At 38.2% G+C, this 14,960-nt stretch overlaps 1 protein-coding gene across 1 annotated transcript in view; it reads right to left on the bottom strand.

Moving 5' to 3' along the window:
* Nucleotides 1-1,142: 1,142 nt before the first annotated feature.
* Nucleotides 1,143-14,960, bottom strand: part of LOC126263187 (nucleolar protein 9) — a 49,183-nt gene continuing 35,365 nt past the window's right edge. The window contains exons 7-8 of the mRNA XM_049960244.1: nt 11,311-11,454; nt 1,143-1,518 (exon numbers count right to left, since the gene is read on the bottom strand). Of these exons, the coding sequence (XP_049816201.1) occupies nt 1,237-1,518; nt 11,311-11,454 (426 nt within the window). The 3' untranslated portion in view covers nt 1,143-1,236. The remainder of the gene's footprint in view (nt 1,519-11,310; nt 11,455-14,960) is intronic.

Raw genomic sequence — 14,960 nt, 5'->3', positions numbered from 1 at the left:
AAATGTTTCCACTTTTTTTTTGTTTTGATGGATAACTGTTCTTCTTCTTTTAATTTAATTCTACTACTGTTTGCAATGATTCATCTTTCTCATCATTTATTGCACCACAATAGTAAGATTTTACTTGCATTGTTTTGTGAGCATAGCTTTTAATCAATGAGCTATCCATGAACAACTTGTATCTTGCCTTAACAGCTTCAATTTTGGCAGTTTCTGTCTCCTTACTTTAGACTACACACACACACACACACACACACACACACACACACACACACACACACCTGCATACCTTGCTAAATTAACACACCTGGAGAAAGAACGGAAATTTGGAAGTATATGAAAGGTACGAGCAGTGCTGAAGCTGAGAGGCCAGGTCATGAGTAGCGCTTGGATAATTCAGTCACTTTGGACATTGCTTGCAAAAGGCGAAATTTGTGGTTCAAGTACCAGAGTGCCATACAGTTTTAATCTGTTCTATATGTCAAGTGTGTGTGTGTGTGTGTGTGTGTGTGTGTGTGTGTGTGTGTGTGTGTGGTTTTCTTTCCCCCCTACTTCAAACGTGAATTTAAGTTCAAAATTGTGATCTGAAAACAGAGCTGCAAGTACTGATGAATTCTGCATACAATTGTTTGGGTATGATGGGTAATTAATCTTCGAAAATTAATTTTTAGCAAACTTCAATGAATGATAAGCTAACATCTTATATATGCTGGGTGTCGTGCCTTATTTGTACAAAATGAAGTTCAGATAGTGTGAAACTGGATTCTGAATACACAGTTCTCACTTTTCCAATATTCTATTTATTTTTTGTATTATTTTCCAAAATGCAATTCTTGGTTCTGAAATTACATTTTAATGTGCACACTTCAATCTGTTAGTCATTAAAAAATTTCATATCCAATAATTATTGCTCTTACTATGTAGTGTTGAAGATTCCAGAAATTATAGTTTTGATTCTTCTGTTATAAAATTTACTAGCTGGGGAAAAGATAAAAAAACTTTTCTGTGATGTAACAAATACAAAAATACTGGAAACATAAAATCACTTATATTGGGATGTACAAAATAACTTTTTAAAAATTCTGCTGAAATAACAACCTATATCAATAATTTAGGAGTAAAGAACACCATTCACTCAGTGATTATCTCAATCATATTATAAAATTTATTTAAATACAGTCTTTAACAACAGTAATATTCACAGTTATTAAGGCAATGCATACAAACACTAATGCCTCACTGTACAGACTTTGAATTTGCTGGCAAGATGTCAGCAAACAACTTCTGAACTCTTCTTTTCCCCTCTTGAGCAGCTACCCAATCTGCCCGACGGTGGCAAAATGTATCAAGGGCATAACGTGACCACACACCAAATCCAAAATTGTCTGCAATAACTTTACTTCGGGAGTTGCTCAATTCTGTTGCAATCATCTCTCGAAGCTTACAGGGCAGTACTGCCCACAATGCATCAAGTGCGCGAGAGCCATGCTTTGAACATGACAGGGTCACAAAATTACCCTAGAAAAGAGGCACCAAATGTATCACGGAACAGACCATTTATAACAAAGATGATTATCAATGAAAAACAGGAAATGAACTTGTAATAATGATTAACATGTTATCTACAAGTATTTCAGTATGAAAATTCAGAATGTGTGTGCATAATTAATTATGGTTTGGAGCGTTAAAGTTTCAAAATATGTGATCTCTACATAAATTATTTGTTGAATGAATACCGCTGGTGAACAACTACAGTTACTTCATGGTATGTAAGTACTAGTTATCTCTGCAGATGATCAATCAAATTCTACATTGTTCTTTCAAAAATCACCATTTTCTCATGATCCTAACCTTATACATGTCCTTTCCTCTCACATTTGGATTTCTGTCATATTATTGGCTACTAACTTAAAAATATTGACATTTCAGATCACATCAATTTAATACCTACATTCTCAAAAAAAAAAAAAAAAAAAAAAAAACTTAGAGAGACATAAAATTAGGATTTTAGTAACAGAAGTACCTATTATAAGAGCAATGTATATACGGAGAAATACTTTGAAAACAGAAGAATGTAGGAAAATGACAGAAAAATCAAAGTATGGAGGAAAACAATCAAGATTCAAATCTTGTGTTGTAATGTCACATTACCTTACCTCATCTTGTATTTTATTTTTCATACTTATCTGCTTCTTACATGTTCGTCAAGTTAAGGTGTATTCTCTTAGCCCACATACAGTCACTATTCCAGACCATGCACAGTGATTTCATTCACTTAGAAATACCAACACATTCCATCCTCATCTGATTTGATACAAAACTTTTCAGTGTTGTCTTTCATATTAATAACCTCCTCAACCTCCCAATAACATGCCAAACAATCCAGGTTTCATTTCTGGGTTAAATATGTATCTCCTCATTCATAAAACTCTCACGAAGTATACTCAGAGGTCTGTTTGCACTTTAAAATTTCTTTTTCCAGGATAATCATAACAAATTCTGGATAGTTCTGTAAATACCATGCCCCCTCCCCATCTCAGAAGCTCTCACTTTCACTTACTTGATTTACACTCTTGCTCACAAATTAAGGATAATTGCAGAATGTGGTGCCACACAACGTGGTACTACACAAAACTGGCGCTAATAGCATAAGCACACAGGGAACACACATGACACAGATCTGTAAATCGACGGTGTTGGTGATAAGTTGAGAAAACCGTCCCGAAATACTTATGCTACAAAATGCCACTGTTTCCCACACATGTACACCGACATCAATATGGGATATGATCACCATGCACACGTACACAGGCCGCACAACGAGTTGGCATACTCTGGATCAGGTGGTCGAGCAGCTGCTGGGATATAGCCTCCCATTCTTGCACCAGAGCCTGTTGCACTCCTGACGTATCATTGTTGTTGTCGTTGTTGTTGTCTTCAGTCCTGAGACTGGTTTGGTGCAGCTCTCCATGCTACCCTATCCTGTGCAAGCTTCTTCATCTCCCAGTACTTACTGCAACCTACATCCTTCTGAATCTGCTTAGTGTATTCATCTCTTGGTCTCCCTCTATAATTTTTACCCTCCACGCTGCCCTCCAATGCTAAATTTGTGATCCCTTGATGCCTCAGAACATGTCCTACCAATCGGTCCCTTCTTCCTGTCAAGTTGTGCCACAAACTCCTCTTCTCCCCAATTCTATTCAATACCTCCTCATTAGTTATGTGATCTACCCATCTAATCTTCAGCATTCTTCCGTAGCACCACATTTCGAAAGCTTCTATTCTCTTCTTGTCCAAACTATTTATCATCCATGTTTCACTTCCATTCATGGCTACACTCTATACAAATACTTTCAGAAATGACTTCCTGACACTTAAATCTATACTCGATGTTAATAAATTTCTCTTCTTCAGAAATGCTTTCCTTGCCATTGCCAGTCTACACTTTATATCCTCTCTACTTCGACCATCATCAGTTATTTTGCTCCCCAAATAGCAAAACTCCTTTACTACTTTAAGTGTCTCATTCCCTAATCTAATTCCTTCAACATCACCTGACTTAATTCAACCACATTCTATTATCCTCATTTTGCTTTTGTTGGTGTTCATCTTAAATCCTCCTTTCAAGACACTGTCCATTCTGTTCAACTGCTCTTCCAAGTCCTTTGCTGTCTCTGACAGAATTACAATGTCATCAGCGAACCTCAAAGTTTTTATTTCTTCTCCATGGAGTTTAATAACTACCCCGAATTTTTCTTTTGTTTCCTTTACTGCTTGCTCAATATACAGATTGAATAACATCGGAAAGAGTCTCGAGCAAGGCTACCCGCAGTACTCTGTGGCCATCTGCAGGCACTGATGGTGAGATATTGGTCTTCTTGAGGTGTTGTACACTGTAACGTCCCGTACTGTAGCGCATGGACAGGTTTCCTGTCTGCTGAAATCACTACCATAATCTTGATATCACACTGTGGCACACAAAGGGCCCGTGCTACGACCTGCTGTGTTTGACCAGCCTCCAGTGGCCCTAGCATTCTACCCCTCATAACGTCATTAATATGTGTTCTTTGAGCCATTTTCAACACACTGTCACCATTAGCACGTTTGAAAACTTCTGCACACTTACTCGCTGCGCCATACTCTGACATGTACCAACATACCTCTGCGTATGTGAACTGCTGCCAGCACCACAGTGTGACGACCGCAGGTCAAATGCACCGCATGGTCATACCCCGAGGTGATTTAAACCAGTAAACCGCCCACCAGAGCATTGTTTCACCACATATCAGCATTATCCTAAATTTATGAGCATGAGTGTAGAAATTGGTCATGAACGTTTATACGAGATTATGGTTGCTGAAGTGAATGACAGCAGACTTAGTCATTTTGTGGCAATTTTTTCAGATACTCTTTTACTTCCCATTAGTAGAGGGTGTGGCAGAACCGAATAAGCAGTTTTAAGGGGCAATAGAAAGTAAATCTGGCTGTACAGAGAAAAAATATTTTTTTTTCCTAAATTACTGCAATATACCATTTTATATTCATTTAGTTACAAAAATAATGTCCTCAAGATGGCGGCTGCTAGCGTCAATACATTTTTGTAGACGATCCCTGAAGTTTCGAGCAGCTCTTGCACACGTATCATGGGGTATGGCATTCACTTTGTTAATAATATGCTCTTTTAACTCTGGTAGGGTGTGAGGGCAGCTTTTGAAAACATTTTCCTTCAGGTATCCCCACAGAAAGTAGTCACAAATGCTCAAATCTTGGGACCCCGCTGGCCACCCGACATCACCCCTCAAAGAGACGAGGCGTCCCGGAAAAATTTCTCTCAAAACATCAAGTGAAATTAGAACTGTGTGTGCAGTGGCTAGATCTTGTTGGAACAACAAGTCCCCCAGTCCATGTTCTTCAACAATCTCGTCCATTCTAGGTTGCAGAAAATTTTGCAACATTGAAACATAACGTGTGGAATTCACTGTGACTATCATTCTTTCCTCCTCAAAAAAGTAAGGGTCTACCATGCCAAATTGTGATATAGCACACCACACTGTCACTTTAGGAGAATGTTGCAGTTTTTCATGAATAATTCAAGGGTTATTTTCAGCGCAGTAGTGAAAGTTTTGCTTATTCACGCACCCACTAAAGCTCGTTGTGTAGCGGTCACAGATTTGTTGTTTTCATAATAAGAGCGAATGTCAAAACCACAATGTGCACTGGTCCAGACCATGTTGGCTACTCAAATGGGGTCAATAATAATAATAATAATAATAATAATAATAATAATAAGTGTATGGCATTGGTGGCCGGGAGACCCCTCGCGGGGCGGTTTGGCCGCCGCTCCACAAGTTCTTTAATGCCGCTACGGTGACGTGCGAGTGAATGAGGATGAAATGATGATGAAAGACACACAACACCCAGTCATCTCGAGACAGAGAAAATCCCGCCGGGAATCGAACCCTGGACCCCGTGCGCGGGAAGCGAGAACGCTACCGCAAGACCACGAGCCACTGACAATGGGGTCAATGACTGAATAAAGGCAGACTACGTGAAACTGCATATCCCCAACACAGCCCCAGCGGTAATCGATCCGAACTGTTTAGTCGGTTCTGCCGCACCCTGTAATTGATCGCTTCTATTATGAAAGACCTCCAATATGCCCCCTTCAAACGAAGAAATGATAATGTGTGTGTGTGTGTGTGTGTGTGTGTGTGTGTGTGTGTGTGTGTGTGTCAAGCGTACTTTTTTTTACAAATAGCCAGCTCTAACACACAGTACTGAAAACAACATATTGATGATGATGTATCACACTCATAATGTTAACTTCTATTTACTTATCATGATCATGGAAAGAATGTGCGTATCACTTCATAAACATTAATTTGTAAAGGCTGTCGATTTCCATATTTTCGCTGACTTAATGCTGTCTACCTTATCAAAAACTTCCCCCATGAACTATGGACCTTGCCGTTGGTGGGGAGGCTTGCGTGCCTCAGCAATACAGATGGCCGTACCGTAGGTGCAACCACAACGGAGGGGTATCTGTTGAGAGGCCAGACAAACATGTGGTTCCTGAAGAGGGGCAGCAGCCTTTTCAGTACTTGCAGGGGCAACAGTCTGAATGATTGACTGATCTGGCCTTGTAACATTAACCAAAACGGCCTTGCTGTGCTGGTACTGCGAACGGCTGAAAGCAAGGGGAAACTACAGCCGTAATTTTTCCCGAGGACATGCAGCTTTACTGTATGATTAAATGATGATGGCGTCCTCTTGGGTAAAATATTCCGGAGGTAAAATAGTCCCCCATTCGGATCTCCGGGCGGGGACTACTCAAGAGGACGTTGTTATCAGGAGAAAGAAAACTGGCATTCTACGGATCGGAGCGTGGAATGTCAGATCCCTTAATCGGGCAGGTAGGTTAGAAAATTTAAAAAGGGAAATGGATAGGTTAAAGTTAGATATAGTGGGAATTAGTGAAGTTCGGTGGCAGGAGGAACAAGACTTTTGGTCAGGTGACTACAGATTTATAAATACAAAATCAAATAGGGGTAATGCAGGAGTAGGTTTAATAATGAATAAAAAAATAGGAGTGCGGGTTAGCTACTACAAACAGCATAGTGAACGCATTATTGTGGCCAAGATAGACACAAAGCCCATGCCTACTACAGTAGTACAAGTTTATGTGCCTACTAGCTCTGCAGATGATGAAGAAATTGATGAAATGTATGACGAGATAAAAGATATTATTCAGGTAGTGAAGGGAGACGAAAATTTAATAGTCATGGGTGACTGGAATTCGTCCGTAGGAAAAGGGAGAGAAGGAAACATAGTAGGTGAATATGGATTGGGGGGAAGAAATGAAAGAGGAAGCCGCCTTGTAGAATTTTGCACAGAGCATAACTTAATCATAGCTAACACTTGGTTCAAGAATCATAAAAGAAGGTTGTATACTTGGAAGAATCCTGGAGATACTAAAAGGTATCAGATAGATTATATAATGGTAAGACAGAGATTTAGGAACCAGGTTTTAAATTGTAAGACATTTCCAGGGGCAGATGTGGATTCTGACCACAATCTATTGGTTATGAACTGCAGATTGAAACTGAAGAAACTGCAAAAAGGTGGGAATTTAAGGAGATGGGACCTGGATAAACTGAAAGAACCAGAGGTTGTAGAGAGTTTCAGGAAGAGCATAAGGGAACATTTGACAGGAATGGGGGAAAGAAATACAGTAGAAGAAGAATGGGTAGCTCTGAGGGATGAAGTAGTGAAGGCAGCAGAGGATCAAGTAGGTAAAAAGACGAGGGCTAGTAGAAATCCTTGGGTAACAGAAGAAATATTGAATTTAATTGATGAAAGGAGAAAATATAAAAATGCAGTAAATGAAGCAGGCAAAAAGGAATACAAACGTCTCAAAAATGAGATCGGCAGGAAGTGCAAAATGGCTAAGCAGGGATGGCTAGAGGACAAATGTAAGGATGTAGAGGCTTGTCTCACTAGGGGGTAAGATAGATACTGCCTACAGGAAAATTAAAGAGACCTTTGGAGAGAAGAGAACCACTTGTATGAATATCAAGAGCTCAGATGGCAACCCAGATCTAAGCAAAGAACGGAAGGCAGAAAGGTGGAAGGAATATATAGAGGGTTTATACAAGGGCGATGTACTTGAGGACAATATTATGGAAATGGAAGAGGATGTAGATGAAGATGAAATGGGAGAGAAGATACTGCGTGAAGAGTTTGACAGAGCACTGAAAGACCTGAGTCGAAACAAGGCCCCGGGAGTAGACAACATTCCATTAGAACTACTGATGGCCTTGGGAGGGCCAGTCATGACAAAACTCTACCATCTGGTGAGCAAGATGTATGAGACAGGCGAAATACCCACAGACTTCAAGAAGAATATAATAATTCCAATCCCTCAGAAAACAGATGTTGACAGATGTGAAAATTACCGAACTATCAGTTTAATAAGTCACAGCTGCAAAATACTAACGCAAATTCTTTACAGACGAATGGAAAAACTGGTAGAAGCGGACCTCGGGGAAGATCAGTTTGGATTCCGTAGAAATGTTGGAACACGTGAGGCAATACTAACCTTACGACTTATCTTAGAAGAAAGATTAAGAGAAGGCAAACCTATGTTTCTAGCATTTGTAGACTTAGAGAAAGCTTTTGACAACGTTAACTGGAATACTCTCTTTCAAATTATGAAGGTGGCAGGGGTAAAATACAAGGAGCGAAAGGCTATTTACAATTTGTACAGAAACCAGATGGCAGTTATGAGAGTCGAGGGACATGAAAGGGAAGCAGTGGTTGGGAAGGGAGTAAGACAGGGTTGTAGCCTCTCCCCGATGTTATTCAATCTGTATATTGAGCAAGCAGTAAAGGAAACAAAAGAAAAATTCGGAGTAGGTATTAAAATTCACGGAGGAGAAGTAAAAACTTTGAGGTTCGCCGATGACATTGTAATTCTGTCAGAGACAGCAAAGGACTTGGAAGAGCAGTTGAACGGAATGGACAGTGTCTTGAAAGTAGGATTATTGAATAGGATTGGGGAGAAGAGAAGTTTGTGGCACAACTTGACTAGAAGAATGGATCGGTTGGTAGGACATGTTTTGAGGCATCAAGGGATCACAAATTTAGCATTGGAGGGCAGCGTGGAGGGTAAAAATCGTAGAGGGAGACCAAGAGATGAATACACTAAGCAGATTCAGAAGGATGTAGGTTGCAGTAGGTACTGGGAGATGAAGAAGCTTGCACAGGATAGAGTAGCATGGAGAGCTGCATCAAACCAGTCTCAGGACTGAAGACCACCACAACAACAACCACCTTATCAAAGGATTTATTCTGACACCTTTTATAACAAAGTCCCATAATTTTTTAAATCCCTTTGCTAGGTGTGCTGAAAAGTAACGGCTCTGAATTTTTTTTGTGAAAACTCTTAAAGCTTTTTAAATAAAAACAATATTCTATATCTTTATTCTTCATGACTACATATTTGCAGCCATCTGCTGTTAGAGAGCTTTGAATTGTAGCATTTAACATGGTAGTGTGTAAGGCAACTATGTCAGTGCATGAGAAACAATGTGCTGTAACCGTACTTCGAATTCGAAGAGTCTGTCCACATGTAGAGCACCCTCTCCATCAGCATGAAAATGCCACACCACACACGAGTGCTGCATCATCTGTAACTGTTTACCGTCTTGGGTTCACTGTCATTGATCATCCTCCAATTGGTCCTAACTTGGCCCCATCCTATTTCATCTGTTTTCAAAACTTAAACACCACCATCAAAGACTTCATTTTAATTGTAACAAAGCAGAGGTGAGGTGGTTATTCCATCAACAAAGTCAAACATTCTACAGTGACAGTATCCACATACTGGTCTCTAGTTGAGACGAATGTGTTCATTGCCAGGGTATGTTCAGAAGTAAATATGTAGACATGATGAATAAAGATGCAGAATGTTAATAACATTTGTTTTATTTAAAAAATTTTAAGTTTTTTCACAAAAAAATGGATGCATTACTTTAGAGCATACCCTCATATTTTATTATATGGTTCATAATACATGAGAAATTGCTGTGTAAGACTCCCATATTTGACATTTTGTCATTCCTTCTGCAATTTGTGCACCATGATGTTACAAGTATGCTCTAACATTTTTCTCTTATCCTCATTTCATTAAGGTTGCCAATCTGATTGTCAGCATTATCACTATCAGTGCTTGCACTTAAAGGTTACTGCACACACTGCTTCTGTCTGGAATTATCCAGTTAGTTCCTGTTTTCCAAACTGTGTCCAAGTCCACCACCCCAAAGGATTGCACTGATGGGTGTGTTAAATTGTTCTGCAATGCTTACCTAAAAGCTTTGGAACTTAAATTTCTTTTGCTGCATTCCTCTATTTATGTTTCATTGTTTTTAACTTTAAGAGATCATTTCCTTTACAGCCTGAAATTTATACTCACTCTTCCCCAGAAGTTCACAAAGCAATAACAGTTTATTGTAAAATTTCACTGTTCCAATATGTGAGTTTGCCCCACTAGAAATTCTGTTTCTGGTAATACCACCTCACTGCAAGGTCACTGTTGTTTTACCTTTGAAGTTTAAATTTATCCAAATGGGGAAGTAAAATTATGTATTAAGATCATTAAAAAGCTCTACACTCCCTCCCATGATGCACTCCAGCATGCAAGGAAAGCTAAATCATTTTTACATAGCAATGAAAGTGAAAACTTCATAAATGGTTACTAAATTTGTCTACAAATTTAAACATAAAGAGAATCACACAATGTCACAAATAATATATCCGTATACTAACAACAGCAGCAACTTCCCATGTAACCCTGAAAAGCATTTTTAGCTCCAAACCTTTTGTCTCTATAGTTAAATGAGGCATAATCTATTACATAAGAGAATGATTTTGTAGCCTTTTGTTTAGATGTACACGTGCTCCTGCTTAATAAGCAGCCTTTCATCTTTATTTGTTGGTAATAAACTTACAACAATCAAAATATGGACTGCAAAAACTGAACAAAATTGTTCTTTGCAAAGCTGAAACATTCTCAAAACTATCTTGGTGACATTAATACACAAACACAGGAAGGACAAGAATTTGAGATGGATATATGTCAAAATTAAGCACATTTAAGGACAAACAAAAATGGGGAAGATTGCTCAAACCAATATAAGATAAACTACTGTTATTAAAATCATTCTCCCTTTTAGACATTCATTTTCATTTGTTTTAAATGGAAGGGTAAGCTCAGATAATATCAATTTTACTAAAGAAACTACGTACAGATAGGTCTACAAATATATACAAGAAAGGAAGATGGAAAAACAAAAATAAATCAAAATAAATGCCAGCAAGCAAACTAGAAAGTTTAAATATCTTTAGAATAATTACTGACTTACAGTCTATTTCAACTTCACCACCTGAAGGAGACTAAAAACATATTTTTCATCAAAATATTGCAAAGTCTCAGAGACATCATAATAACCAAATGTCCAACAGCCTAAGCAACTTCATAATTACCACATTGTTTTACATACAGAAGAAGCGGCCAGTTTCTCCACTATACACCAGGTCCACTAACAAACATGTTTATTGTGTAATGAATATCCTTTTGTATTAATTTCATCAGAATCTTCTCCTTGGCCCCAAGCAGCAGGAACCATTAAAGCAATAAGGAAACTGTGAATATCTTGTTGGAGACGCTTTAAATGTCACCACAAAATTACTCAAGGTTAAAATCCACTTAAGTCTTTCCAAACATAAGACTTAGAAAATGTAATCACCAACCTTTAACCTATGTGCCATCTTTTCCCGGCTTTTCTCTCCCACAGTAGGACTGTTAACAAAAGCATCCATTATATGACTTCCACAGGGATCACAGATGAGATAAGTCAAATTAGATACAGGCATTTGTAAGAGACTTTGCACAATCTGGAACAAAAATATGAACATCAGTTTACAAGCAGTTGAACAGAATGATAAGTGTCACGAAGAGAGATAAGACAACACACAAAACTAGGGTAAAAGAGCGCAGATGAATTAAGTCAGCTGATGCTATGGGAATTAGATTAGGAAACAAGACACAAAACAGTAGAGTAGTTTTGCTATTTGGGCAACAAAAAAACAGAGGATGGTAGAAATAAGGGGGATATAAAATGTAGACTAGCATAATGAGAAACTACTTTCTAACAAAGATAAATTTAACAGCTCACTTGCCAACACAGTTGCATTCTAGAAGTAAGACCTCTCAGGGAAAGATGAAACTGCTACCCAAAAAATGTAAATATGTTAACACTGAACATAAATTTAAGTGCTAGAAACTCTTTTCTGGAATTATTTGTATGAATTTAGTGCTATCTGGAAATGTAAAAGAGATAATACACAGTACAGACAAGAACAAAATATAAAGTAATGGAACATGTTGCTACAGAAGAACGCTGAAGATAAATTGAGTATTGGGTAACTCATGAAGAGGTACCCAGTCAAATTGGAGAGAAAATAGCTTTATGGCAAAACCTGATTAAAAGTAGGGATTTTATTTATTTAGTGTGTGGTTTACAGAATTACATTTTAAAAATATATACAAGTAAGTTGATATAAGATAAAATAATTTGAATCAGTACAATATGGAGCTCCACATTTTTCTTGGTCGGTTGGATAATGTTGCCTAACTTCTTACAACCATGGAATGACATCCACTCATTTCTCCACTCATCTCTTAGATTAAAACTTTCTGGGGCAAATTGGCCAGTGTTTACCCAGATTGGTTCTCTAGATTTTAATCGAGTGCACAGTAATTTGTTCAGTGTTTCATGAATAGTTAAGTCTCTGGAACTTTCGAGTTTCATCCGTTCATGTGATATTGCTTGTTGTCCTTGGAGATTTGGAGAGGCAATATTGACGAGTAATGACAGCCGAATAAAATGTGACCACAGCCATAAGAATCAGAAATACCATTTTTACCTAAGTACAAGATGACCCTGATTATAAGACAACCCCCTTCCTTCAAGAAGTTTCTTGAGAAAAGATTATTTTTAACAAATTCTGACTAATCAAAATTACAAACTGTTTTATTGACATAAAGTATCTGCCTAAAAAGCTAATACCTAAATTTATGCCGTTTATTGATTGTCTACATTTTGACAATAAAAGGAGAAATAAAATACATGGAAAAAAAGAAAAAGGTTATGTTACTTTGTGGGCCATTTTCTTTTGTACATTTTTCACTTACTAGCTCTGTCATCTGCGGTATCACTATTTTTAATCTCATCATCCTAACAGCATAGCTGTGAAAATTACATATTCGCTGTTACAAATATTTGGCTCTTTCTTCCAAATATTTTACAATTTCTGAGGTTGCAGTTCCATGGGACCTGAGAATACAGCTGTTTTTATCCTAATGCATATCAGATTTCGCTTCCTTGCTGACATGAGGATGTTACAATGTTTCTTGCTTTCAAACTGGTTGTCTGCCCACCACTCTCTCATTGGCAGCATACAACCAGCAGCACAAGCACACCCTTTCATTTCTATCATACATCATGGTGAGTGTCAATAACACTGCAGCACGAAACACCTAAGTACACCACTAGCACCTGTGTAGGCTTTTACAGTCTCTTGCAGAAGTGAATACTTTTCTTGAGTATTTATTCAATTTTAAAGTCAATTCAATTCCGATTACAAATGAATTTAGGCAAACTACAGCTTAAATGTGGTAGATGTTCCTAAAAAGCCAAAGTATGCAGTACAGATGCCCATGGTTGGTAACATGATGTAATTTGCTACCCACTCACTACTCTCCTCGGTGCACACTCTGGTTCTCAGTAAAGTGGGTGTCAGTGTTCCCCCTCCAACCTTTGCACAGTGTTGAGCTTTAGCAAGTGTGAAACACAGACTGCAATATCTTCTAGGGTACAAGTCATGTGTAACAACAGCAACTAAAACATAAATAAAAGATCACAATCACAATTCAGTCCAATTTTCAAACTTTCGCTTGTCCCGTGATTTACTGATTTCTGTTTGTAGTATCTCCACAGCTGGTCTTGCTGCTGTAATCTATTCTCACGACAATAATTACTGCCAGTTTACTATGATTTACTTCATTTATTACACATTTCATTCTGGATTAATTTCCCTTGTTTCATCTTAATGTCACCACCATGTTCTAAAGCTGAATAAAAGCTTGTACTGTTCTTACCCTGTATTCTGTAATACATGAACAGAGATTAAACCGCTCATTTGCAACCCACTTAGTAAGTCATTTTAAAGTCTCTCGTAATCAAAGTATTTATCTGGATTCAGAATCAAGTAACGCTTTTTGAAATACAACATTGCTACTTTTGAATGTTACCTTTACATAAAATGCAGCATTAATGTTTGTACACAGTACCAACACGTGTATGAGAACTTTTATTGCAAACCTATTCAAATACAACAAGAGATTGTCAGAGGATAGAATTCAGCGCTACTTTCTCCTGTGTTTCAGAAAACTCAAATTTCAAGCACAGCAATAGACTACTGTAGTGGCTAGTTCATAGTTTCTTGCGTATCCTTTGCACTAGAGCCGCGCGAGTCAAATGTCACGTGATCATTCGAGCTACTTCAATACTGTACCAAGCGCTTTGGCATATCAGCCTGTTTGGACGCGAGTATTGTTTGCCCCGCCCTGTCCTCCTAAATTCTTCAAAATAGATCTGCATGTAACCTCAATAGCCAAAGCTTCATATCTAAACATAAGACAACCTCTGTGTACTCTATTAAACAATGTAAAAATGTTAACCTCAGCAGCAATTAGTTTGATCTGCGAATATAAGACTACCTGTATTTCTTGAATGACAGATTTGGGGAAAAACCTCATCAGCAGGTAAATATGGTGTACAAAAGGAGAGAGAGATTAATAGGCCACACCCTGAGACATCAAGGAAAAATTATTTTGGCAATAGAGGAAGTGAGAGTTACAATACCCACATTCTTACAAATCGCTAAATTTATATTTCCTCACTTGTATTGCCCAGCCTTCAGCATATAAACATCTGCTCTGCATATCTCCTCTTAATAGTAAAGTTGTGGCAGATGAGTTAGACGGATGCAGCTGCACTCTGTGTGTGTGTGTGTGTGTGTGTGTGTGTGTGTGTGTGTGTGTGTAGGGAAATCACAGAAAACGTAAATTAGGATTGCCGGATGCAGGTTTGAACTGTCATCCTTCTGAATGCCAGTCCAGTGTGGCAACCACTGCAAATCTTGGCCATTCTTGATCTAAAGGAAATAAATTAAGGTCTCATGCTGCATTGAGGCTGAGGTCATCTGAGGAATACAAGCTTGGTTAGTGTAAGGATAAAAAAGCAAACTTGCAGCATCCCATTTCAAAAAAATGATCCTGCCATTTTCCTTAATTGATCAAGGAAAAAAGTGGGAAACCTACATTTCTATAAGATGGA

This window comes from Schistocerca nitens, chromosome 6, assembly GCF_023898315.1.
Source record: "Schistocerca nitens isolate TAMUIC-IGC-003100 chromosome 6, iqSchNite1.1, whole genome shotgun sequence".
NCBI classification, from domain to species: Eukaryota; Metazoa; Arthropoda; class Insecta; order Orthoptera; family Acrididae; genus Schistocerca; species Schistocerca nitens.
The sequence above is the reverse complement of the archived record's forward strand: the minus strand, read 5'-3'. Positions and strand labels throughout refer to the sequence as shown.